Source organism: Rhinolophus ferrumequinum, chromosome 25 (genome assembly GCF_004115265.2).
Source record: "Rhinolophus ferrumequinum isolate MPI-CBG mRhiFer1 chromosome 25, mRhiFer1_v1.p, whole genome shotgun sequence".
NCBI lineage: Eukaryota > Metazoa > Chordata > Mammalia > Chiroptera > Rhinolophidae > Rhinolophus > Rhinolophus ferrumequinum.
The window spans coordinates 19,895,585-19,923,090 of record NC_046308.1 but is presented as its reverse complement, the minus strand read 5'-3'; the positions used below and the strand labels follow the sequence as shown (position 1 = coordinate 19,923,090).

The 27,506-nt window shown below is 56.3% G+C and overlaps 1 protein-coding gene across 6 annotated transcripts in view; it reads right to left on the bottom strand.

Moving 5' to 3' along the window:
* OSBP2 (oxysterol binding protein 2) overlaps positions 1 to 27,506 on the bottom strand; it is a 159,192-nt gene that overhangs the window by 20,968 nt on the left and 110,718 nt on the right. For all 6 annotated transcript variants that reach the window (XM_033098269.1, XM_033098270.1, XM_033098271.1 and 3 more), the window contains one exon: positions 10,486 to 10,742. In XM_033098269.1, the coding sequence (XP_032954160.1) occupies positions 10,486 to 10,742 (257 nt within the window). The remainder of the gene's footprint in view (positions 1 to 10,485; positions 10,743 to 27,506) is intronic.

The following is a 27,506-nucleotide window of genomic DNA, read 5'->3' as shown; positions in this document are numbered from 1 at the left end:
CCTCAACAGCTCCTGCAATCATCCCAGTGAGTTTTAACACACATGGGTGCTTTGCTTTCACATAACTTTTGACATTTAAAACAAGACTTGTAGAAGAGCCACCAACAACAGTATAAAATAGTAGCCAAAGGTCACGGTAAATAATTCCCACGAACTCAGGTCAGAGAGGGCTGGCTGGATGGCCCCTGGGCTTCCCAGCAGCAAAAGTGAAGTGGGAAAGATGATCGTAGCGTGAAGATGAATTAGGCTTCCTACCTCCTACGCCTGATGGTCATGAGCTCTAAATACTGTAGAAATGACCGTTTTCTATTCCCAGGGTAAGTGCAGGTTTGCTGTATTTCCCAGGACAGCTGACAGCTGGCCCCAAATCCTCTCCAGCCTCATTTCCTAGGGTCCCATCCCTCCCCACACCCTCACGCGTGACCTACCAGGCGCCATGTCTTCCTCCCTTTCCCAGATATCGTGTTTCCCTGAAAATAAGACCTAACCGGAAACTAAGCCATAGCATGATTTTTCAGGATGCTCGTAATATAAAATAAGCCTTACCGAATTTCCCCCAAAATAAGACTGGGTCCTATATTAATTTTTGCTCCAAAAGATGCATTAGGGCTTATTTTATATTACGAGCATCCTGAAAAATCATGCTAGGGCTTATTTTCTGGTTAGGTCTTATTTTCGGGGAAACACGGTACCCCTGCTTATTCTAACGCTGGCCCCACCTCCCTCATGCCACGCACCTACTCTGGGTCAGGGCTGTCTGGGACACTCTCATAAGCACTAAGGTAGCCGTTCTAATAGCGTGCCAGAGGAGGGAATGGAGGCTCTGGGAGGCCAACGGGCTTGCCGAGGGCCACAAAGCAGTATGTGGGAGACCCAGGTTCAAGTCCCCATGGCTCCACCTGCAAGTCTCCTAGGGCCTGGGACCAGCACTGTCACTATTTATTCTGCAAAGCTGGATCTTTAGCGCTGTCTGGATGCCCTCTGGGGCACAGGTGGTGTGGATCCCATGGCCTTTCTGGACTGGAGCTGGGCTCCCAGAGATGCTCACTAGCAAGGATGTCAGGGAATAACCCCATTCAAGCTATGGGACCCAGCCTTGCCTCAGCCACACCTGCCTCCCAGCACCCGTCCCTGCCGTAGAGGACGTCGCCCACGTGGCCAGGGCTGCTGGCTGATAACCTGGCCATGTGTGACCCTCACCCTGCTGCCACTGTGGGGCAGGATGGTGTGGAACAGCAGGGGGACAGAAAGTCAAATCCCTGGGACAGCTGTGGCCTCATCTGGCCACAGGTGGCTGGGCTGGGTACTCAAAGATCGGAAAGGGTCACAGCTGCCTGAAGACGGGGGCAGGGTGGAGGCTGCTGTGCTACAACATCTAGGGGATCATGTGGCTGGACAAAGGCCTTTGCCACTGCCGGGGGGTGGGGGGTCACCTGCAGCAGATGAGCTACCTGGTCACCCTGTGGGCTGTGCAGAGCCCATCTGCCCCTCCACCCCAATTGCACCTACCTGGTGTCCATGCCCAACTCCCAGGTTTCCTCTGGCACTGCTGGTCTCCAGGCCCCATAAGGACCATGCATGGAGAGAGGCAGGCGCTGGCCTGGCCCTGCTGCCAGGAATCCTGAGCTGGGGGGTGCATGTGCGCTTGCTAAGCTGGATTAGGTCTGGGGCCCAGCACGGGGGCTGGCTGAGGGGCAGCTCCCAGGGAGTCCAGGGAAGACCTGGCTGGCCCAGGCTCTGAACCCACAGTCACATTTCCCCTGAGGCTCTGCCACAGCTCTCCGAGAGTATACCCAGCCCTGAGCAGGAACAGCGCCTCAGGTGCCAGGAAGCTCCCTACTTACGCTGCACTGCTCTTAAATCACGCAATGGATGGGGAGCAGGCAGAACAAGGAGCCCAGCACCCGGGCCCCACACAGGCTCTGCCTCGCTGCCCATCCCGGGCAGGTTTGTAACCTCCTGGGCCATGGCATCCTCATGGGATGAACAGAGGGCTGAACCCCAGAACTGCTACAGAGTTCCTGATTCTGTGACCCGTTGGGGTGATTGTCCTCAGAATGGGAACAGGCTTCCAGGCTCCCAGCCCTGCCCCCTCCTCCCATCTCCAGGGCTATCGAGAGGGTTCCCGAGATGAAGAGGTGTGGGGGTCTGCAGGCAGTGCGGTTCTACCTCTGAGCCTCACAAAGCAGAGTGAGAACCAAGAAGCCCAGGATGGAAAGGCGGCCACACAGGGAGGGCTCTGCTCAGCAATAGGATGGGGAGCGGGCGGTCTGCCTGCCCACGGGCCTCTCCCTTCCCAGAAGCCTGGCCCAGTGAAAGGGGCCGTGAGGGCTGCCCAGCTGGGGGAAACCCCATTGGGGCTAAGCCGTGTGAGCTCCTAGGGGAGCTCCCTAATGGTGGCCCCATGGGACAGGCCCAGAGTGTCTCTGAGCTGGGAACCTTTGCCCAGCTATGCCCAGAAGGAAGGAGGACAAACTTGAATGGCTTTTGCGGTTCCTAATCCTAATCCTGACAAAGACCTCATTGCTCCCCAAATGTGGGCGAGCGAGCAGGGTATGGGTCAGCAGGCCTGGGTCCCCTGCCTATCCTGTGTGTGGCCTGGGGAAGCCTTTCAAGCTCTCAGGAGGGTCTGCAGAGCTAGGACCCTGCTCAGGTCTGGCCTCTGTGGCTGCTTGGAAACCATCAGGCAGTGTCCTGCGCTGTCACTGCCCTCCTAGATAGGGGCATGAGGAAGGTGCCAGAGAGCAGCTGGACATTGGGGTGGATGGCCCTGGGACTCACAGAGGAAGTGGGAAACGAGCCAAATGCTCGGAGGTACCAGGCTGGGCCAATAGGGTACCCTGAGCTTGTGACTGGCTCCATCTCTAGCCACCAGCACACAGCAAGTTCGGTAACCCCGGACACAGGGAGGATGGGAGAAAGGGCATGTTTCCACCTGCAGCCAGCCAGGACCTGCCAGGTATCTGACTGCCATGTGTCTGGCCTGCAGCGATTCTCAGGATTTAGGGCTCCCAGGTGGGTGGGTGGCCGGACCCTTTGCTCTCTGTTTTGCTGGGGCTAAACCTGCCTACCTGCCACCCCCGCCCCAGCACATTGATCCTCACGTGGCCAGCATTACCTGCCCCTCACCCGCCTGTGGTCCTACAGGTGGAGAATAGGAGGAAACTGCAGAATCCTGGTCTCCCTGAGCCCCTCTGCGTGGCCAGAAGCTCCCACCAGGGGATACACGGTGGTCAGCAGGGTCTGTCCTCCCCCTCCCACCGAGGAGCAGCAGGCCAGCCTCCGTGCACACCTCCCGAAGGAAGGCAGGGGCCCTGCTGAGCTTCAGGCCAGGGCTGCCTGGCTTGGAGGCTGCCACACCAGAAGGAGCACAGCCATTGCAGGCCTCTGAGACCGAGGTGAGAGCCCTGGAGCTGTGATGGGATTGCTGGACCCCGATGGCGGGTTCCCTCTGGGTCAGGGCCAGCCAAGCTGCCCTGCTGTGTATCCCCCACCTTCCTGGCCCCTTGAGGCGAGCAGCTCCGGGGCTGGGCTGGGCCCATCCCTCTCACAGCCGTAGCACAGGCGGCCCTTCCCCAGCGCCAAGAGGACGAGCACAGCTTCTCCCTGATGTGACTCACTCACAGCATCGTGGGGAGGGGGCAGCTTTTCACTTTGATTCAAACTTTAAAATAGCCCTTACCACATTCAAAATAGTGCACCACTTGCACACAGGAACCAGCACCATCTGGCCGAGAGTTTGCCAGCTGATTTTAGACAGTTCTGGGATCTATTTTTATTCATCTCCCCAGGCCCCAAAAGAACAAGCTGTCAGCAGCAGAGCAGTGGTCAGCTGGCCAGGAACCTGCCCACGGCCCCGGAAGAACGAGGTGGGGCAGCCCCGGGGCCCTCACCACTGCTTCACGTGGGTGGGCACAGGATGCCCCACGTGATCTCCAAACAGGGCCCAGGGAAGCCTCAGACCATTTGGAGCAGTAAATAGCTCCTGATCTGGGTTTTCGTTTCTATGATGCCCCACATCTGAGGCCTTGGCTCTGAGCTGCTGCTGCTGCGTCTACATAGCGGCTGCACCTGCCCCTAACCTGTCCCCACCAGTCCCCATCTGTCCCTGCCTGCCCCCCGCCCTGTTTCCCACTTTGGCTGTCCGCACCTTCCCCCGCCCCTCAATCCCTCTGACTCTCCCCTGTACTTTGGTCTGCAACTCCCTTCACCTGCAGTGGGAGCCAACTCCCTCCCAGTCTGGCTCTACTGGGAGCCCCTCCTTCCCGGGCTTTCCCAAGGCCCCGCGATCAGGACCCACACCCCATCCTGCCAACCAGTTCTACTGAAGCAACCAAAATGTGTGCCTCGTGGGCCTTCCTTGGTAAACTGAGGGACCCACCGTGCAGTGTCTATGCCATCAGGCCCTTTGAGGTGGGCACCCTCCCTCTGTTGGCCAGCACCCCGGCTGTTTTCTGCCCTCATTGGGTGGCTCCATTGTCTTTCATTTCCTGTGGGGTTCGCTCACCAGTTGGCTATACAAAACCTGATCCCGGGAAAGGCCCCCTGCATCCTGCCAGAACCCGTGGGACCAACCAGTGCACCCATGTCCAGCATGTAAGGGCCAGGGGTCGGGGGGTCAGACAGCAAGGGCACCCCTATCCTTCTAGCGGCTCAGGCCCACACCTTGCAGTCCTTCCTGGTGGGCCTGTTTTCTCACCCCCACAGCAACTCCGCTGGCCCTTCCCTCAACACAGCAGCTACGGCTCTCCCCCTGGGGAAAGCCACCACCCCTCCTTAGATGACAACAGGGGCCACCTAAAGGAGCTCCAAGCACCTGTCCCTTCCTCACAACAGCCCATTCTCCACGCAGCAGAGGGCTCTTGCTAAAATGTGGGTCGGGCCATCATCCTCGGCTGTGCAAGCCTCAGTCAGAGTAGAAGGCAAAGTGCTCTCAGCGACTCTGGAGAAGGTGTCCCGTGACCAGGCTCTGGTCTCCCCAGGCACCCCCACCTCCTGGGCTCCCCTCCTCCCCTGCAGCCGGTCTGTGCCCTGACCTCTCTTCCCACCCACCAGCCTGCTGTTTCCTCCCAAGGTCTTTTTGCCTCTGGCATGCTCTATCATCTCCATGGTTACAGCTCCTCGGGCATTGCTCCCTGTGTGCCCAGGGCCTAGACCATGACCTGGCTGGACCATGGAGGGATCACGGAAGGCCTCCCGAGCCACCAGCGCTACATGCTGCCCTGTCGCAGTGCTCGGTGGGGGTGAGCAGGGCTGACCTGAACTCACAGCTCCTAAGGGCCACTGGGGTCACTTGGTTGGAGGGGCCAAGTAATGGGCCCTGCACATGTCACCAGCTCTGAGGAGCCTCTCCCTGCTCAGGTGTGGGGCCATATCAGGAGCAGGCTCCACCTGCGGGGCCTGGAGAAGTAGCTGGCAGGAAACAAGCCCACAGGCTGCCAGCCCATCAGGGGGCCCAGCGCTGCAGGGGGAGATGACTGCACCTGCCACACAGCCCCCACCGCCTTCTCATGGACTGTAGCTGCCTCTTCCCCCCAGCCAGGGCGGAGAGGAGGAGGAGAAAGAGTGTGACCTAAGGGGATCCTAAGGGCTCAGGGGGCAGGAAAGTGGAAGTGAAAGTCACAGAAGCAGCACTTACTTCCCTGGCCAGGCTTGGCTGCCTGGGCCTGCAGACAGAGCCTGTTTCCACAGGTCAGGAAGCAGAGCCTAGCCCGGGGTGGAGAGGAGGGGGGCATCCCCACACTAGAATGACCATGCAGGGACCATGAGGCCAAAACACAGGGCTCAAGGGCAACCCATGGGGAGCCCAGCTCCCCCAAAAGAGCCCTGGTGTGCTGGGTGGACCTGGTAACAGGTGACACAGTCCCAGCCTTTCTGCACATGCCCAGTGGCCAGCAGTGGGGACAGCCCAGGAACTGACAGCTGTGACTCCAAGAGCTTATGCAGCAGCTGAGCCTGTGACTCTTGGGCTAAATGACCACTCTGGGCCTCAGGGTGGCACCTGAATAATACAAATGATGATGCCGAGGAAGCTGTAATGACACCAGCCTCACGTGGCTGTTGTGAGGAGCAAAGATATGGGAAGAAAGGGGGGGTGGGCAGCTGTTGTCACGCCACCACCATCCTGGAGGTCTGTCCTTCAAACCAGGGCACCCTGCTTTACCACAAAGATAAATTTATAGGAAAAAGAATAAAACTGGAATTAATTTTTTTTCACTTTATGGAAACGAATACTCAAAGCATGAGAGGGTACTATGCATTAATTCAGTCATTCTCCACCTTAAACCATGGGACTGATCCAATGCTACAACCCCAGGGGCGTCCTGGTGTCCAGGCTTGGGGTCCCCACACCCAGGCCAGGGGAGCGCCTGTGCACGGGCGTGCTGTGATTCAGGCTCAGCCTAAGAACCAAAGTCGTTTCTAGTGCTGTGAGGCTCCACCTAAATGACAAGCGAATTCACAGTTGCCTAAACAGTAATCCAAGCAGGGAACTGCTGGGCTGCCTTTGATCAGATTCACAAAATCACCCACTAGGGAATTCTGCCACATACTAAGCGATTCATTCATTTGCTCCTATGTCCTTATACAACCCGTGACGTTCCCGTGAAAAACGCAATTATGATTTAATTTCATAAAATGCTGTTCCTATTTCTTGGTGGCTCAGCTGGGTCATTTCTCTGTAAGGCGGGTGACCAGGGTGGCATGGGGTGGTGACAAGCAGCTCTGAAGCAGAGGACTGAGAGCAGAGCCTTCCCTTTCTCACTAACCTTGTTCAGGTGAGGAAGCAGGACCGGAATGTCTGGGTAAATGGTAACACAGGCAACTATGGGATGCCGCCTACTTAGAACACTTTTCTTGAGATAGGAGACCAGCTATGAAACATCACATACTGGGCACACCCACTGGGCTACTGTTGGGGACACAGGTAAGACCTGAGCGTGAGCTCAGGGAGCACAAAGCCTGGTGAGGGGGCAGATGTCAAAATAACAGGCTATACACTGCATGGCAGGTTCGGCACAGTGGTTCCCCCGGGTTCCAGGGTCCTAGCCAGGAGGAACGGCTTCCTGACAGGGAGCTCGGAAAGCCTCCGGCCGTGGTGACATCTCTATGGGGTTCTGAGAGATGAAAAGGGATCTGTCAGGTATCTGAAGGGTTGGGAAAGGATGTTCTAGAAGGTACTGCACAGGCAAAGGCCTGGAGGGGTAAAACACTGTGGCACTATTCAATATGCCCGATCCAGAAACCTCCTGGGTACATCTTGTTCCATCAAACACCTACGAAGGGGCCATCTTCCACTCAAGGTGAGATCACTGCACCGGCCACTGAAGAATGGTGGCACAGGAATGGGCCTCGTCACTAACCATGGTGCCTGGGATCTTGGGAATTGTCCAGAGAGAGCCCTCGCCCTGCCCTGCTGGCAGTGAGGGATCTAAAGGCTTATGATATCTATGCCCTCTCCCAAATTTGAAGGGGGTTTAAAATTGTTCCTTTACTTTTCTCCTGAAGGCTGAATAGCCTCAGATTCTTGGTCATCTTGGGGAAAAGAGATGAATCAGCCTGTCCCCCACCCATGGGGGAAGGGTGCTGCTTGCCCAGGGCTCTCTGAAGTCCCTGTGGGCTCTAGCTGGCCAGCCGTCCCTCATTTTCCACATTTCCATGACCCAGGCTCAGTCAGAGCCCACGAGGTGGAAAACCCACAGACGTTCAGCCTTCTGCCCTGGCCCAGATTGGCTGGTGGGAACAGAGATTCCCCAAACTCAGGCATGGGGGCTGTTGGGAGCTTCCCCACGGAGGGCTCCCATGGGTCAGGCAGGAGCAGGGAGGGGTGCTGGTGCTGGGACCCCAACAATGGGGAGAAACAGCTCCCTCCTCTTACAATGAGACCTGGAGGGACCCACGGGATGATTGGTACCTTCTGGGGACAGTTGGGGGTGGCTTCCTCCCTTCCCAAGTCCCTAGCTTCCCGGGAAGGGCACGGTGGGGCTGCAGCCCAAAAGTAAAAGGCACACCGGGGACTTGTGTCCCTGAGATTGGGGGTTCACCCTGGGCAGATGTGAGGCCAACCCACTCTGTGTGCTGACCTCGATGGGAGGGGCCTCTGCAGCCCTAGGGAGTCTCACTCTCACTGACTTTGAGAGCGAGGGGGCAGCGGGCCCCCAGCGGGCCACACAGATTGGGCTTGCATCCTGGCTCGGCCACTTGCTGACAGGGTGACTTCTCTGAGCCTCAGTTTTCACTTTGGCACTAACAATACCTAATTATAGTAATAAAGTCTTAGGGGGGGTAAGTGGTCCTGGGTGTGAATGGGCTCCCACTGGGACTTGGGGGTGGGAGCCATATGGTTGCCTTAGTTACAGATCCCTGGTCCAATCCCCTCCTCATAACAGGGGTAGAGGTCAAGGCCTGGCTAGGAGTGGGGATGCTTTGCCTAGGTGTCCCATCTGCACACAATGCGGTTTGGACATTTGGTGTCTGACAGCTGTGCAAACAGCCCTCTCAGAACTGACCAGGGTCCTGCCAGGTGAGGAACAGCTGTCAGGAAGTGTCCCTGGGAGAAACGCGGGCCCTGCACTTGCCTGGGCTACCAGCACGGCCTGTCAGGGCCAGCACCTTACTTCTTTGTGTCCCCTTCCCCCGTGGAGGTAGATGGTTTGGACATTTGGTTCACCTGTCAATCCGGTCTGACTCTCCTGGTGTCAGAATTGCAAACAGACCTTATCATCCATCTCAGGGGCTGTGCTTCCCATCAAACAATTACGCTCTTAGATGGTGAGCTGTTTTTATGGCTTCTCAAACACAGATGAGCCTCTGATGTCTGATAAAAGACTTTGCTAGAGACGCCAGCTCATTATTTGGGAAAAGCCAAACAAAACTTCTTACTCAAGATAAAGCAGCTTCAGTCTCAGCAGGCAGGGAGGCAGTGCCAGAGAAGCCACGGGCAGCCGGGCAGCCGTGGCTTCAGGGACGGATAGGGAAACATGAATGCATCATTACGTCATTAAATGCTGAATATCTGTGCCTGTCACTGGAAGAAGTGTAGGGACCTGGGCCCCTAGAGTCTGGGGGCGGAAGGAGGCCAGTGGGCTGAGAAGGTGAGCACAGGAAAGCAAGAGTTCCTCACCAGACAGAGCGGCCCCAGCGCTGCAGCCAGAAGCCTCTAGGCATGCGGGCACCAACCACACCCCTGAGCACTGTGGACAGAGGTCCACACACTTGCTGAGCTTAAGGCGCAATGTATCCCCTAGTTCTGGAAGAGGGTGCACCTCCTCAGTCTCAGGCCCCAGGATGGAGCTTCCTCCTGCATCCTGGCCACGCCCCGTCTGCGGTGGGGGCAGGGCAGGTGGGGTGGTGGGGGTGGTCCACCCACCTTACATCATGCTGCCCACCGGCCCCGTGAAGCAGGCTTGGGCCAAGTCTCAGATGCCCAGAGTTTTGCCTCGGGATCTTGGCCTGAGGTGGGCTCCAGCCTCCATCTTTCCCTGGCCCTTGGGTTTCCCAGTATTGGCCGGAGAGTCTGGTCCCAACTCCCGATCCTGCTATGGTGTCACCCTCTTGCTTTGGAGGACACGCGGGCCTGATGGCCTGCCTGAGCCATGTTCTATGGGCCTGGCCAGCTGCCTCTATAGTGGCCCGCATGTCCCCACACCTCCCCTTTCTGACCCTCTTGCTTCCAGCACGCCACCCCTGGGCAGACCGGCCCCTCCCAGGGGCTGTCCTTGGGAGGAGACTTTGCATTCAGACCTGTGTCTGAGTGTGGGGGCCTGGAGGACCACACACATCTCTGGGGAACACCCACCGGGCAGAAAGAGGAAGGTCCTGGAAGCATAGTTAAGCATTCCATTTTGTCATTATGGAGAGACCATCCGGGCTCTGGGTCACAGCCCAGTGGCTTCCAGAACCCCGTGGAGAGTGGTGACTCCTGTGGCTGTGCCTCTCCATTTACACACTGTGGTTACTCATTTGGCTCCTGTCAGGCTGTCCTGACTCAGGACAGCCTCCGCTCTCAAGCTCTTGGCTACTGGGACCCCGGATGCCACTCCCTACCACACACATGTGCACACCCCCCGTGGTCTGAATCCGCAGCATCTGCCTTATATCTGGGGAAAAGCAGTAGCAGCTGTGTGGGCCAACCAGCCAACACTCTACTGTGTGGGCACAGCCAGCTGCTCACCTGGGGGCCCTGGCCTTCCTCGGCCAGGTCCAAACCACCTGCAGCCTCAACCAGATTCCACACCCGACTCCGGTTTCCACCAGACAATTAGAAAGAATGTTCTCGTCCACCAATGGCTGCGTGGATGAGATGTCGTAAAGGATGGACAGTGCAGGAGGGAGCTGGCTTTGCGAAAGGACCTGAAGCCACTGGAAACAGAGCCCTGGTTTCTCAAGCACACAAGCCACTAATCAGGGACCGTGGTGCTGGTGACGGGGAGCCACTTCCCTTTTGGGGGAGCCCGGTGCCAGGACAGGGTGCTGGCGGCCACTTACATTGATCATAGCATTGGACGTGATGCGGAAGAGAGTGGCCCGCTCGTTCACAGCCTTCAGCTTCTCGCTGCTCTCGTACGGGATCCTGAGCCCGTCTAGCTCATTCAGGGAGCGCTGCAGCGCGGCGCCGTGCTTGGCGATGAGGTCATTACACGTGCTGAGGTCATCTAACTTCAAGGAGAGGTTCTTGATGGTGTTGTGGAGTTCGCTCTTGTCAGCTGGGGAGGCAGTCTCGTCGTCGTCGTCCCCAGAGTCATCTGTGGAGACAAACGGAGGTGCTGTGATTATGACTGACCAGAATGGCATAAAAGGCTTGCCCGGCCTGGGCCCGGGAGGGAGGAGCAGGCAGTGCCACTAGCCGGTGCCAGTTCTTGCTCCTGGCTAGAGTGAGGAGTCTGCCAGCCTTCCCTGAGTGGGCACAGGCCCTCCTGAGCCAGCTTGAGTGACAGGGCCTGACCTGTGCTCTGGAGGGGGCAGGCCTACCCGCATGCAGGGCACCAGCCCCCTAAAGTGTGACGTGCAGGCAAGGCTGGGCTGTGCGGGGTGAAGAGGTGGAGCCTGCGGTGTGGCAGCTCACGTTCCAGGCCACAGACCCCGAGTCAAGTCTGGCTCCTTTCCCCGTATCGCTGGCGCGGCCCGAACGGACCCACGCTTTCCCACCAGCCTCACATTCCTCGCCACTCTATGCCCACCCACCCGGCAGCCACAACAGACTGGATGCTTGGGGCCTTTCCCATTCTGTCCCCGCTGCCTGGAAGCGCCTTACCTCACCTCTATTTAACTTGTTTTTAAGCAGTACACTTTAGTCAGCAGCTCTTAGGGTCCAAGTTCAGGTCCAGCTGCTGGGGACACCTCCTCCATCTCCTCAGACGTCTCACCCCTCCCCACCCCAACGCGCGCACGTCTTCACAGCCTGCCTGAAGACGCCGGGGCCCAAGTCAGGGCTCCCCATCCTGCTTCCACCTCACCCCATCCTGCTTCGGGTCATCACCCATCTCCCCTCATTTATCAAATGCCTTCTGTGTGCAGACACTGGCTGTGGCCTCTCAGTGGTCTTGTCAATTTAGGGACTGTCCCATCCCCAGGGGACAGATGAAGTAACTGAGGCTCAGAGAAGGAAAGTCATGCCCTGGCCACCCAGCGAGTCTGCTGCCTCCAGAGCTACTCTCTTCATGCCAGGCTGCTGGGGCCTCTGTGAGCCGGCCAGGTGGGTGCTTCCTCTTCTCCTTCTCCTACCCCCTCTCGCCTCTTGCACAGCTACCCAGGTGCCCTCAGGGTGTGCCTTTCTGCGAGTCTGGGGTACCCTAGATCCCAGCCCACTACCAGCCCAGTCTGTCCAAGAGTCACTGAACTGTGAGGGCCTATGGGGGGTGCAGCGGGCAGCTGGCCCGGGCCCTGCTGCAGCTTTAATGCTGAGCATGGGACCACCAAGGCGCCAACCTTGTCCTGTGAGCCAGAGCCTATAAATGAGGGTTTTCTGAAACGTCTTGTTTCAAAAATAATCAGCAAGAAACTTGTTTTTTTTTTTTTAGATGAAGAAAATCTGTAACCCAAGACACATTCTTTTTTTTTTTTTTTTTTTTTTTTTTTGGTGTGTAAAAGGTGCCTATTGTGAGAGAACAGCTTTCTTCTCACAGTGGGCAGGGTGAGTGGGGGTGGCCATGGCTAGTCATTGCTCTGAGTATGCCCTGAGCCGGTGGCAGTACCAGGCCAGAGAGTGGAGTGGGGCCCATGTATCCACTGCACACCCTGTCCCCGCCAGTCACAGGAGCCTCGGGCAGCGTCGTTCACCGACAACCAGGCCAACTCCATTCTTGAAATGACCCAGTGTCTGGAGATCACACGTGCTGGGCCAGGCTCTAGTGCCACTGGCTTTATTACTGTGAATGCTGACGCTCACAGCGGTTGACAGACCTTGGCTGTTCTTCCCACTCTGTAGGCAAGAAAGTACAGGTTCCGAGAAGATAAGCCACCGGTGTACGGCCCTGTTCTTAAGGGGGCAGAGCTGGATCTGAACCCAGGTTGGTCTGCATAGAAGGCCTTTCCTCTCTCTGTAACATCTTAGAAAGGTTCCAATGGCTGATGTATCTTGCCTTTCTGGGTGCCAGGCCGTGGGTGAGGGGTTGCCTCCATTAATGCATGTTGATGACCCAGTGAGGTAGGTTTGGGGGCAGAAAGGTAATTGAAATTGCTCAGGGCCACAAGGCGAGGGAATTCTGGAGCTTCCAGGTCTGTCTGGTTTCAGAGCCCAGGAGCTGAGTTACAAAACAAACCCCTGTCACCTTTCCATGTTCAATACGTCTTACAACTAGAATGGAGAGCCACCAACCAACCAGAATGGCTGCTGCTGAGAAGGCCAGGTCGGGGCATGCTGGCTGTGACCCCTGTGCTCTAAGCAAGAACTGATGAGAGGCACAACCAGCCTAACGCTGAGTGTCCTCCCACATGGAGGGCAGAGTGGTTAACCATGTTTCTATTTAACTTATCATTAAGCAGTACACTTAGTAAGCAGCTCTTAGGGGCCAAGTTCAGGTCCAGCGGCCGGGGGTGTGGGGATGTGCTTGTTTTGCTCCCAAGTTGCTGACTATGTCGTTATGGGGTGGGAAGGAAGGACACCCAGGTCAGTGATTACTGACCAGCAGTCTGTACTCTGCGGAGGGCAGCAAGAGTCCCTCCCAGATGGACAGTGAGATCGAAAGAATGGAAGGGGCCGGCCCGATGGCTCAGGTGGTTGGAGCTCCGTGCTCCTAACTCCGAAGGCTGCCGGTTCAATTCCCACATGGGCCAGTGGGCTCTCAACCACAAGGCTGCCGGTTCAATTCCCACATGGGCCAGTGGGCTCTCAACCACAAGGTTGCCGGTTCAATTCCTCGAGTCCCACAAGGGATGGTGGGCTCTGCCACCTGCAACTAAGATTGAACACGGCACCTTGAGCTGAGCTGCCTCCCGGATGGCTCAGTTGGTTGGAACGCGGGCTCTCAACCACAAGGTTGCCAGTTCAATTCCTCGACTCCTGCAAGGGATGGTGGGCAGCGCCCGCTGCAACTAAGATTGAACACGGCACCCTGAGCTGAGCTGCTGCTGAGCTCCCGGATGGCTCAGTTGGTTGGAGCATGTCCTCTCAACCACAAGGTTGCTGGTTCGACTGCCGCAAACGGATGGTGGGCTGCGCCCCCTACAACTAGCAACAGCAACTGGACCTGGAGCTGAGCTGTGTCCTCCACAACTAAGACTGAAAGGACAACAACTTGAAGCTGAATGGCACCCTCCACAACTAAGATTGAAAGGACAACAACTTGACTTGGAAAAAAGTCCTGGAAGTACACACTGTTCCCCAATAAAGTCCTGTTCCCCTTCCCCAATAAAATCTTTTTTTTTTTAAAAAAAGGAGAGGAATGGAGGAGGGAGAGAGAGGTGGGGCAAGAGACGGAAAGAGTAGGTGAGTGAATGAATGAATGAATGAATGACCTTACACAGCACAGGAGGCCTCTCCAGGCCCATCAGTTCTCAGTGGCATACACGGGGGTGGTGGGTCAGCACAGGATGGTGGGGTCTGGAGAAGGATGAGCAGCAGGGGTGGGGCACAGAGGAGCTAGCTGGACAGTGGAGACAGTGAAGCGCCTCTGGCACAGCCAAGGAGCCTGGGCCTTCGTCCCTTGGTAAAAGGGAATGTGTGGGCATTTGAGCAGAGCCCATGGGACAGACAAGACTGGTGGCAAGTGGCATGACAGGCAGATTGGAGGGACAGAGAGACCAGAAACCTGGCAGGGCTGGGGCCAGGGTGGCCATGGGAAGCCAGGGGCTGGACCCATGAACATCGCTCAAACATGTGGACAGCAGCACCTACCCAGCTCCAAGGTCATGAACAAGCAGTGACGGCCACACTCCCACAGCCCCCACCCCCCCCAGTCCTCAAGGACGGGGTGCGTGTCACTCAGAAGCTGACATGTGGCCCCGCCCCCATATTCTCCCAAAGTCTTGGGCTGTTCAGACATGTGCTAAGCACAGCAGTGCGAGCACCCACTCACGCCTGGGAGGAGGCAGAGCTGAACAATGAAGGGGACTCGGCTTCTAAAATGGTGAACTCTGGCCACACTGAGGCTCCAAGGAGCAAAATCACATTGGAAAGATAAATGAAACTCAATGTTAGAGATGTAAATAAAGCTACTGAATGTGACATTCCCTAAACTGGAAAAAAGAACGGGTGCTATTAAATTAGCTTATGCTTTCTGAAGGAGAAACAGGTGGATTCCCATTAAGAACCACAAACATGACTTCAGTTTCTATCGCCTATTTCTCCCTCCAACAGGGACTCTACTGGTAGGAGATTGAGTCCAAAGGAAGGAAAACACTTGTATGTACGAAGCTATTTGGGCCTGCAGTTCTCAAGCTCATGGCCTTGGGGGTTCTCATGGCGTTGGGGGTTCTCATGGTCCTGGGAGTCCTCTCTGTTCCCACTTCCCACTGGGAATAAAACTCAGGGACAGTGAGCATCTGAGAGAAACAATGGAACAGTCCATATCAGCAACAACAGAGCAGACACTGAACTATCCAAAGTGATAAAATCCTACAGAAAGTTTGCAGCTATGTTAATACAAGAATAGCAACAACTGAAATCTAGGGCCAAGACAAAGCCACAGGACCCGTCACGAAGGAGTCCCTCGCTGGCCTCAAAGCCCACACAAAGGCCAGGACTTAGCACACAGGGTTGGTATAAAAACTGAGGTGGTCGGAGAGAACAGTCTTGAATGCCTGGGTTCCTGGTTCACATCAAACTCTGCTGCTTTGTGTGGCCCAGAAGGGGGAGAGGAGCTTGGCCAAGGTCAGACATGAGACCTTGGACAGGCCTCTTCCCACATGGCTACGACACATCTTCTGAGAGCTTGGAGCCTGGGTTCCTCGTGGATGACCCCAGGGTCCGGTCCACTTTCCTGGAAGGCAAGTAAGCGGGGTCACCACTCCATGTTTCTGCTGTCAGAGTCCCTCCCCAGGCAGGAGGCTGCTGGCCTCTGCTCACAAGCCGGGCACCTGCTGCTGACATTGGGAGCCTGCTGCTTGGGTGTGTGGGACACTCAGGTCTGCAGGAACAGACAGTGCGCTCCCTCCCAGCAGGGGGCTGGGGTGGGGGAAGGCAGGAGCCAAGGGAAGACCACCCACCTTTGCTGGCAGTGTGTGTGAGCCAGGGGCCAGTTAGAGGAGCTCAAAGTGCATATGGCACCTGACCTCTGCCTGGTGAGGATCCGTCTGCCCATCCTTCCTGTCAAATCTCCACCCCTGCACCCTCGGCTCATCCCCTTTCCTTTTCGCTCCAGGACACACACTGTCCTGCTGGCCCCGCGGCGACCCTCACCACCCACCTCCACTGAGCTCCCTGCTGTCAGTTGCTCCCTCACTCATTTTGGCCCCTGGCTGGCTCTGCACTCAGCTGGTACACCCAGGAGATGCTGTGTGAATCACACCCAGACCCACCCTGGGTCTCAGCAGCTTAGGAAGCAAGTTCTGGAAGAGGCTGCTTCCCACTGGTCAGCCACGAAGCAGCCAGGAGGGATGGCAGCATTGTGCAGCACATGACATTGACCGTGGCAGCAGTAGCCGAGGCTCACACAAGGGCCGGAACTGCTGACAGCGCTGGGCAAACAACTCATTTCATTCTTGCACCCTTCGCATCCTCCCTTTACAAGTGAGCAAACTGAGGTTCAGAGCGGGATGGGCCCTACGGTGAGCGAGTGGCAGAGCTGGGGCCCCTCTCTCCCCGCCGCTATGCCAGCCCCTTCCTGTCTCTCACTGCAGGCCACACTGAGGGGCTCTCTGTGCCTCTGGCCTGGGAAACCAGCTGTAACGCTTTCGTTTTCCTGAGACTGCAGTAACCTCCTGTCAGGGAGTGAGCCCCAACTCTTACCACGCACAGTGATTTCTCTATTTTACGGGATTTACGTGAGCATCTCCTCTTGCCCTCTCCCTGCTGGCCTACGTTGTCTCCTCCCCACCCCCAGCACTGTTAGTCTCGCCAGGAAGAGAGAAGAACCAAAACATTTGCACTGGAGGGGCCTGCAGACCCCACCAGCCGTGCCCTCATTTTAGCAGGAGGGCTGCACCTCAGAGCCGAGGGTATCTGGGCTAAGACCACTGGTCAGCCAGAGAGGAAGAAAGTCAGGGTGGGAGCCCACATCCCCACACTGCCAGCCTCCAGGGACACAGCCCACAGAGGACAGTGACCCCGAACTGGAGGGATTGTGATGGAGAAAGGACTGGAGAGCTGGAGGGGCAGAGCTCGGGGCAGGAGGCAGGGGACCGCTGCCTTCTCATTCTCCTGCATTGCCGGCCCCTGCTGGGCAGAGGACCCGCCATTTCCCCACTGTGCCTCCCAGCAAGGCTGCCAGGCCCATCTTTCTGAACTCCCACACGCTTCTCCATGCCTTGTTCTGTCTGTCTGCGTGCCCGTGGTCCCAGTGTGCTTCTAACGTTCGGATCCAATCTCCACAGAAAGACCAAGCAGGAGCCCAGTGAGTTGCTCTCCCATCTGCAAGGTTGCGGCTTCGGAAACAAGAACCCCGGGCATGGAGGATGGAGAAGCTTACCCTGCTCTTCACCTTCCTCAGAGACAACTCAGGGCCGCAGGGGCCTGCACCTTCTACTGAAAATGACTTCTCAGTAACAGCCGGGGAACTCAGGCGTGACATTCCTCCACATTGGTGCTCCCAAACCTCCCTAGAGAAAGTGGCAAAAGCAAACAGCAGCTCCAGACTATGGAGCATGGAAAGACTTGCAGGCGCCAAGCTCGAGATAAGGTGAAGGTAGCCCCGGGGACAGTGGGATCACCTGGAGCAAACGACCGTGGAATGAATGCTCAAGCCTATTCTCAGACTTGACCATTTTTAGAAAAGCAGCAATTCCTAAAACACACATCAATTTTCACCGGCTACATGCAAGAATGAACTCTCCTTTTTTGTTAGAAGACAATAAATCTATAAAACTCAGGTCACTAATGTGCTACAAGGCATCCGTCACAAGTTCTCTGTCCACCCTGGCCAGGCCAGCAGCGTGTGGCAGTGGCCTGTCATCTGCAGAAAGCTTCCCAAGGGTATTGAGTTTCCAACCCTTAGTCGCTGTGCTGGGTTGGTTACTGTTCCCCCAAGTGGTTGTCCTTCCTGGGACTTTGAACGTGACCTTATTTGTAAGGGTTGATGAAGACGTAATCAGCTAAGATGAGGTCATGTTGGAATCGGGCGTGTCCTTAATCCACTATGACTGATGTCCTTACAAGAAGAGGAGAAAAGACATAGAAACACACGTGATAATAGAGAGAGAGACTGGAATGATACCTATACAAGCCAAGGAAGGCCAAGGATGGCCCGCAACACCAGAAGCTGACAAAGGCTGGGAACAGACTGTCCCTGGGCTGTCAGACAGCATGGCCCTGTTGGCACCCTGATTCCCGACTTCTGGCCTCCAGAACTGTGAGGGAGTAAACTGTGGGGGGTTTAAGCCACTGCGGCGTGGTAATGTGTTACGGCAGCCCGTGGAAAACTCATACTGTGGCTTAAAACAACACACACATATTATCTGACAACTGCGGAGGTCACAAATCCTAAAATCAAGGTATCAGCAGGGCTGCGTTCCTTGTGGAGGCCCCAGGAGAGAATGTCTTTGCTTTTTCGAGCTTGTGGAGACAGCCGCATTCCTTGGCTTGTGGCCCCTTCCTCCATCCTCCAAGCCGGCAGGGTAGCTAGCATCTTCCAATCTTCCTCTCTGACTGTGACCCAGCTGCTTCCCTCTTATAAGGATTCTTATGATTATATTGGGCCCTCGCGGATAATCCAGGATCGTCTCCCCATCTCAAGATCCTTAACTTAATCACACCTACAAGGTCCCTTTACCATATGAACTAACATAGTCACAGGTTCTGGGATTTAGGACACGGGTATCGTGGGGCCATTATTCAGCGACCACACTGAGTATCTGTGGCTGAGCTGAACAGTGGGCTGTGTTCTCACCAGATCGTTGATCACTACATTTGATTTACTGTCCTGAGCCATGGTCCCCGGGTGCCCTCGAGTTAATCACTGAGACTCCCACCTGGGCACAACTCTTCTCTGTTCTCCCCTCAAAGTCTGGCACATACGCCTCCTGACTGGTCAGGGCAGAGGTGGTTCTGGGCCAGGCAGGCCTGCTTCGACCCCATGCGGCCTTCGTTAACACACTGGGGATATTTATACCTCCTCTGGACAAGGACATTTAGCACCCGGCCCATAGCCAGTGCAGAGCTGGGACTTACTGGCCCCAGCCCACCCATGTTCCCGTCACCTTCATCAGCACAGCTCCTTCTGCATATAACTGGTCTTGAATTTACTTCAAACCATAGAAGTTTGGAAGCAGAGGGAGCCCCTGTGTGTTTACTGTGCCCCCACCCCTGCTCCCCACTTGAGGTTCTCCCTGAACCCTGAACAGCCGGCTCTGGCTGAGGAGCCCACGGGCACCCGCGCTAGGACCCTCTTTCACCCTCTTTCATGGGGGGACTCTTGGGAACAGTGGGTTGCCATGGAAACAGCCAGCTCAGCGAGCCAGGTGAGCTATTTTTAGAAGTGGAGCTTTTTTTTTTACCTTGAGGAAAATGGATCAAGTTTCTGGATGGGAAGTCCTGTCAGGAGGGCAGCTTTTTGAAACTGAAAAACCAAAAGGCTGCAAAGACTGGTTTTGGATGGGGGCAGGGCAGTGACATGTTGGTGGGAGTCAGAGCCCTGTGAACACCCCGTTTTGCACTGCCTCATGCTTGGTTCTCTGGGGAACCTGGCTTCACCCTCACCTGCCCATGAGCCCCTCAGGGTCAAGACACGGATGACCAGCGGGTCCCCTCCCCTCACACGCCATGGCTGGAGGTGAGTGAGAACAGCCTTGGCTGGTAGGGGGTTCGCGGGGCAGATGAGGTTAAGGCCAGCGTTCACCTCTCCCTCTACACCCACACCCAGTGCTGGGCTGGGCAAGTTTTGGGGGGCGGTGGCACTGAGATGGGTCCTAACAGAGGGACAGGACTACAACAGAAGGGGACAGGCCTATTGGGGAGGAGGGACAAGTGCAAGGGCCCCAGCAGACTCCTGAGCAAGGAGGGACATTCAGATGGCTCATCCACATCTGGGTGCCAAGAAGGCAGGGACCCCCTGCCCTGTGCCCAGCAAAGCCTGCCAGCATCCCGTCTCCGGTCTCCTCCTTGGCTCTTAGGTCATCCAGTGCTTTCCCACTTCTACGTCATCCTGGATTTCTTTCCTCCTGTCCTCTGTCTGGCAGATGGCTGCTCCCTCGAGGCCCAGAACTGGTCCCTTCAACTGAGCAGCTGCCCTGAGCCCTCAGGCTCCCTCCTTTGGGCTCCCCAGCCTCCACCCAACTGGAGTCACAACGAAACATGTAAAAAGAACATGGTGGCTTGGAGGACAAGGGTCACAGCCTGCTCATCGCTGTAGGCCCAGCAGCAAGCCGGGCACAAGCCCACAGGGCCCTGGGAGGAGACAAAGAGAGAAGCCCTGACCCACTCTCTGGGAGGAGGGTGAGGAGGCAGCCATAAGAGGGGACCCAAACAACCATCCACAGGGCAGGTGGCACCAGGCGGGTGGAGGCCCGTAGGTAGCCAAGGAGTGCCACTGGCTGGTGGGGGAGAAGGGGCTAAGGGACACACAGTGTCTGAATGCCTGTGTGTCCTTGCTCACACTGGCTGTCCTGGCCTTCCTGCCACTCCACAGAAGAGAGGACACACAGAAGGTGGTGAAAGACAACCTTCAAGGCAGGGGAGCCTGCGGGCTCCGCTGCACTGGGGCTGAGACCCAACTGACCCCATGGCGGCTGATGGGCACGTAAGTGACCAGCAGGTCTGACCTTGACCCACCCAGGGGCGCTCCCTCGAGCCAGCAGCATTGGTAGTGGGGACAGTACCTTCCCTCTCTGCTGAGTCTCCCTTCCCTCTCTGCTTCCTTCCCTCTCTGCTGAGTCTGAGTATGCAGGACAGGGAGGGGACAAGGCCTAATCCCTGAGCCCTCCCAACTTTCCAGCTGGTGGTCTCAGTCTCTGCATGACCACTCCTCCCTGAGGTTCCCAGATGCCCCACGGGGGCTTTCATCCCATCCTGAGCCCTGAGGACACTGAGCAGGGAGGGCATCCTATTTTTCTTGCAGTCTGGCTATGCAGAGAGACACCCCACTGCAGGGCCTGAGTAGACACAAGTGCAGCCGGTGTCAGTTTCAAGTGAGAACCATGGGGGCGCTGCACTCTTGGCAAGAAACAGGCATTTCCAATTTGCAAGGTTAGCACCTTCAACATTCATTTACAGCAGGTTTGGTGATTTCTATTTAGATTTCAGGAGATTTGTTAAGCTGCCTGAATTTGATCGCAGAATGCAATCAGCCGGATGCTGAGAACAGACAGAATTAGGCCTCAAGGCAGTTCCACGGGATGTCAAATGACTTCAGTGAGTCTGAGAGCGAACAGCTGAGTTGCGTACTCTGCTCAGTGACTGCCTACTTTGCGCTTCCACATGTTGTGCCATTCCCAGGTATGACGCGGTATGCTGTAAGAACCACACACAGAAGAGGGAAGAGCAGCATGGAGGGTTAAAGATGGTGCCCAAGACCTAAGGCTCCTAAATGGCAGAGCTGGGATTGGCAGCGAGGGCTTTACAGAGAGCCTGGTGGCACCTGTCACCTCTATGTCCCTGGACGCCAGTGCCCACAGCAGCTCACCCATACCCAGCCCTGAGATGAAGCCCATGCCAGCCGGCGCCCTCCAACCTGACCTGGTTTGGATAGGTGGGAAGGGAAGACCTGCCTGGGGGGTGGTGTTGGGCCTCTGGTCCTCTGACCCAGAAGAGGACCCGCCAGTGCTCTGCCCCACTCAGGCAACGGGGAGAGGGAGGCTGAGCAGTGTTCTGGGAGCTTCGAGAGAACAGGAGCCCCAGGGTAGGGATACTGGAGAGATGACTTCAGGCTGTGGTGGGGCCCTGAGAAGCCTTTGGAAGGAGGCGGCGGCCTCACAGATGTACTGTGGGAAGGTGATGCGACGTCGGGGGCGCAGGAAGAGGGTGCCACTCCAGGGCGAGGAGGAGCAGAGCACCAGGCCAGAGCACTGAGTGTGAGCGGCCCTCAGGCAGGTGGGAGGCTTCGTGCTGGAGCAGAGCACAGGGACAGGTCAGACTTGACAGGGAGCCACCGAGGGCCCCTGGGAACAGGAGGGGCTCCCCTGAGCCACAGCCAACCCTTCCTGACTGGGGAACCCAGAAGAAAGCAGGCCTGCCTTCCCCAGACTAGGTCCTGGGGGACATTAGTTCTGCAGGAGGTGCTGCAAAATAGGAATCAGTGATGAGAACAAAATAAAAAACTTTGGAAAACAGGATGACGTCCCTTCCCCCCAAGGAGGTAGGTGACTGCAGACCGAAAAGCTTGGCCTTGGGGACCCTGGAAGGCACGTCAGGATCTAATCTGATGGAAAATCAGATAATAATAAATAATAAATTGTGAAACCCTGGCAGGCAGACGGAAAACACAAACCAGAGCACGAGCGTCCTCTTCACCTTCGTGGCCCCTGGGGACCATCTCCCCTCCTCTCTCACTGGGGATCAGCACAGGTGTGTTGAGAGCATCGGGGACCCCATGCCACCACATGGGGCTCTCCTGGCAACTTCCCCAGGAGAGGGGTACAGGAGTTGCACCCTCACCAGGACAGCTATAGGGATGGGCGACCCAGGCTGACGTAGAACCTGGGTTTGGCTTCCATTCTACCAGAGTCGCAGGGGCAGAAACCTCACCCCACAAACACCACGAATCTGGAGGCCAGTATGTGTGGTGGCTGAATCTCTGGTCTTCCCAGGGAAAAACAGTCCCCAGGATTCTGGCTGACAAGAGAGGCCAGCAAGCAATGGAAGGCTGGGCAACAGTGTTGGAGGGCAAAGGAATGCACCTCCTCCTTTCCTCTCACCAGAGGGGGCTGGGGCGCAGGGTCAAAGCCATGAAAATCAAATGCATGCAGATGACCCTCAGGATGCCCGCAGAACCTGGTGCCTCTCTCCTCAGCAGAAGGCTATGACCCCGCAGCCTCAGGGCGACCTCAGGATGACGAAAAAGCACTCTGGGAGCAGGGCCTACCCCCCTCCAGGGAGACAAACCTTGGCACAGAGATGGAGCATAAAAATAGAGGCCCGTGCTCCGATTATGGCATCTGCTGCGATGCTGAAGATAACCTACCACCCACAGCCTCCTCCAGCTGGCAGAGCGCCCAGCCCAATAGCTTCCACCCTAACTGGGGCTTTCATAGCGGCTTTTTGCACGAGTGGGGGTGGCGGGCGGTGTCTGTCTCAGGGCCAGCACTGCACCTGCCCAGTCTAGGCTTGAGTTTCGACCCCCAGCTCCCAAGGTGCAGGAATGGGCTGCTCCCCAGCCAATCCGAAGCAGGTACAGGAGGGCCAAACCTCATGCCAGCTGGGTGTGGGTGGAGATACAGCAGCCCACTCCCCTGGTGTGACCTGATTGGGTGGGGCAGGTGCTGCTGCTCTCACCTGAGCCCTCATTTGGTGGGCATGGGAGGGGCTGGGAGCTGGAGCACACACGTTCCCGTTCCTCTGACCTGCTGACATCAAGACGAGCTGTTCTCGCTCTCCCTTGCCCCGGGCTGCCTTCTGGGTAACCAAAGAGAAGGGGGGAAAATTCTCTCCGTATCCTGACAGTTCAGGAAATTAAATGATTTCCTTGTTTCTACGTTGAAGTCTAGCTTTCATCCATATAATGCAAATTCAGTTTTGTGTGTTACTTTCTCACCTAGCAGTCCACAAACCTTTTCCCCCAGTCTCTATGACTTGGTTACTTGCATGTAACAGTCCCATGGCCCATCGGGTTATGAGCTGTGGCCTCCCCATGGCACTGGCTATTGGGGACACTGTGTGACTGCAGCAGGAAGGCTTCTTTCTGCCCTTGTCGGCACTCGGGAGGCACCGCCTTTGGCCCAACTCTGAGCACAGCTCCTCAGAAAGCACTGACCCCACCTCACTCGTCTTCCATCAAGTCACCAGGCACCACTGCGACCTGATCACTTGGCTGACCGTGTAGGGCCAGCGGTCCCTGATCAGTGACAGGACCCTTTAATGCATAAGGAGCCCCACCTGTGTGTTTCATTTTGCTCAGCACAAACATCTGTCTCAAGGCCAGAGCAAGTGGAACTATACAGCAAGGTCTGGCAACCCACAAGTGAGAAGCCACTGATCTGTCCCAGACGGCGCCAGCACTGGTGAGCAGGTCACTGGAAACTGCTAGCTTACATTTTCCTGGCCTGAGAACAGCCACAGCTGCTTATCCTTGGAAATCATCTGATGCCCACATAATCACACTAACGAGCTTTCCACGTGCAGCTGCCTGTAGGTGTCAATGACAGAGTGAGCTGAGGCAGGGTGCCTGGGGTAGGAGAGGGCCCCCACCACCTAGAAACCATGGGGCTCTGAAGGGGCAGGGGCTGTGTCTGCCTGGTTGATCCTCGCATCCCGGAGCCGGGCATGCAGCAGGTGCTAACTAAAAACCTGCTGAATGAATGGATGACAGGAAAGAAAGGGATAGAAAAGTGTTCTGTGAACTGCAAGGCAGCGTGCAGGTGTGAACGGTAAGGAAGATTATGGTGCTTTGTGATATAAGAAGAGTCTGGGTTCAGGGTTTCCTCTGTGCCACCCCTGGCTCTTGAGCTAATACAGGAATCCAAAGTGAAGTGGATCACAACCTGATCGCCTTGTGACCCCCACCTGTCCCCCCGCCCCTTCCCGGAACAGTCCCTGTAAGGATCCTCTTTTCGCCCTCTAGACCTTCTCTAGGTGCCCTCCCACCTCTTCTGGCTGCAGCACGGTGGGTGGGGGTCCCGGCCCTGGGCTGAGCTCGGTGGGGAGGGCGAGGAAGACACCCACAGTCCATACCGAGGTGGACTCTAGGGGATAAAGCAGCCTCTTTCGTTTAACTGACCAACTTAGAGACATTCTCCCCTTTTATGAGTCAAGAAGTCCCACTTTGCTATTTATCACGACCTTGCACAGTCACTTCACATCAACCTTCAGTTCTTCATCTGTACAATGGGTTAATATGTCTGTAAAGTGCATAACACAGTGCCTGGCCGACAGCGAGGCCACAAACATCAGCCATTATTACCTGGCTATGAAAATGATCCCATGCTAAAGGTAGAAAAATCGAAAAGCTCTGTGGAGAAAAGCCAAAAGTAGCAAAGAAACAATCAGCAGCGGCCCTCCTCAAGATAACCTCATCTATCTGTCTGATGCCAGTGGCAAATCTTCCTTCCTCTTCCCTGCCCACTCGAACCTGCTGCCCAGAGTGGGGACTGCCTGGGGACCAAGAACACCCGAATGAGAGACCTTTCCGGGGCCAGGAGGGCAGCCGGGAACTCTGGTCACTTGAAAGGCAAGTGCCCCACCATCCAGGTATACCCGGAGCCAGGTGAACGCGTCTACCTGCTCCCTGCCAGTCTGGGTCCCGGGAGTCGGTTCCTGAGCCCTCACCAGCCAGGCCTGCAGAGCTGAGGACCAGGCTGGCAGAGGCGGCCATCAGAAGCCACCACCTAGGGAAAGCCTGCCTCTAACGGCAACACCAGAAAAATAAACTTGGCAGACCGTGTTTAAAGTGAACAGGCTCAGAGTGAGGCTCTGAGAAAGGGAGAGGGGAGAGGATTCTTTGTGGAGGCTGTGGTGGCTCCTCCAAAGCCCCTTTATTCTTCTCCTAGTTCTGGGTCACTGTATGCAGCTGGGAGCCTGGCACATGCTGGTATTTGCAGGCATCTGAACACTCTCCCTGGAGGACACCGAGGGCAGGGGACAGTCTTCCCTCATGACCCACCATCCTCGGGAAGGCAAAGTGCCCTGAAGCTGCTGGGGGCTGTGAGCCCCGATTCAGAGAGGGGTGGGAGACGCCGATGATGAGGGTCAGTGAGGCGAGGAGGGCATTCCTGCTGCTGGAAGCCTGTAAGGCCTTTCCAATTCCCAGTCTAGTCCTTTGGTTTCTATGTTCCCAGGCCTTTAGGGGGATGGCCAGGGGGGCAGGTCCTCAGCTTAAATGTTGGTTCAGCCACCGACAGGCAGATCCCCTCCTTCTCTGGGCCTTGGTGTTTGCTCCTGTAAAAGAAAGGGCCTCTACCAAGCAGACCCACACTCCACTGCAGACAAGGTCCACCAGCTACAGTTAACGTGGGCACACAATCAACCTTGGAGCTCCTTAGCTAGTCGCACTCTGAGAAGGGGAGGAAGAGGAAATGACCCTGCAATCATGTAAGGACCCCCCTTTCACCCCCCGATTTGACAATTTAGCAGAACTGGTCATTTATGCAGAAGCCTTGGCAGCCAGGCCAGAGGCCAGGGTCCATGGGACACTGTGAGACAGAGCAGAAAGCTAACGGTGAGAGTAACTGTCATCAGCCAGGCAGGCAGAGCCCAGATCTGACACCTGAGAATCAGGACCCGGCACTCAGACCCAGAGGAGGGAGAAGGAAAAGGGGCCGAGGAAAGTCTGCAGTGCAAAAGCCTTGAGGGAGTCATTCTCCAGCACATCTCCCTGGCCCTGTCTCCTCCATACCTGTAACTGCCAACCTGCAGTCACTGCCCACAGCTTAGGGGGACCCTACCAGCAGTACCAGTGCAAACACCACTGTGCGCAGATGGCTCCCGAGGCTTGGGGAAAAGCTACCTAAGCCGTTGCTGCTAAGGAAGGAAATCAATCCGAAAAGAATGAGGCCCCAGAAAAGTCCACATTTGGGAAGAAAGCTGCTTAAGACGAGGTTGGCCAAAGACAAACGAGGTGGGGTTGAGCCGGCCCTTTCCTCGAGAGGGTGAGAGTGAAGGCCGTTGCCCTGCCTCCCTACAGTCCCTGGCTCTAACCACTTGCGAGCCCAGCCTCCTTCAGAGAACTGCTTTCTACGGGGCCAGCAAGCTTCATTCTCAGGTGCTTGGCAGTTACGTTTCTTACTGTAAATTACTGAATTGCTTTTTTTATTCTCTAAAAGAAATGGAAAGGAGAAATTCCAAAGTGTGATCGTATTTGTCAAGACACTGAAGGTGATTGTTTCTAAAAACGGAAGGGAGTTATTTCCAACCGCCAAGTCTTGGAGACTAGGATCCTGTGCCTGGTCAGGAAATACTGCCTCAGGGAACCTTGGTGTGAGGCTGGGGAGAACAGTGGGCCTAGATCAAGGGAGGAGGAAGTGGGAGGGTAAGAATGAGAAAGGAAGAGGCTTACCTCAGAGCAAAGCCTGAGAGGAGGGCCACTTGCCCCCTGGGGCTGTGCCAGTCGGCTCTCTGCCCCAGTTCTGGGGATGCCATGCTCAGCACCTGTTCCCTGAGCCCACAGAGTGAGCTGCTCATAGCCTGAGGAGCAACACCAGGTCCCCAGAGCCTGGCTGGGACCCTCCCCTCACCTGCGGAGCCACTTCAGGCCCAGGGAGTTCTCACACGGGCCACAGGGCTGAAGAAGAAACCTGAACGCACCCAAAGACACACATGCCACGCAGCCTGTGAGAATGTTGGAACATGATCCGGCAAAATCCGAAACCCCCCAGTCAGGCGGGCTTGAATTACAACCAGACAGTCTGCAGAGATCCAACATCTTTGGGCCAAGTTTCCACCCAAGGCCCATTTCAGGTTGGTTCCAAAACAGCTTGGTGGAGCTCCCCTTAAATAGGTCATCCTGTGGCTGAGAACTTTCTAGTGTCTTTGTACCAGGTTCATCCATGCTGGAAGGGGGTGGGACTAACTGGAGCATGTAGTGTGTGTGTGTGGGGAGAGGCTGTGAGGCCACTGGGGGGCTGTGCTGAGGAATAGCAAAGGCCATTTAGTATTAGAGGGCCTTAAGGACCTTGGAATGGCTGTTTCCCACAAAAGTCCGCTTTTCCGGAGCAGGTGAGCCTGAGGCAAAGACCTAGGCAACAACAGCAGCCACTGCCTGCTGACAGCACAAAGTCACTTTATCGTTCATTAAGCATCCCTTAGGGTCATCACACCCCTGTGCTGTGGA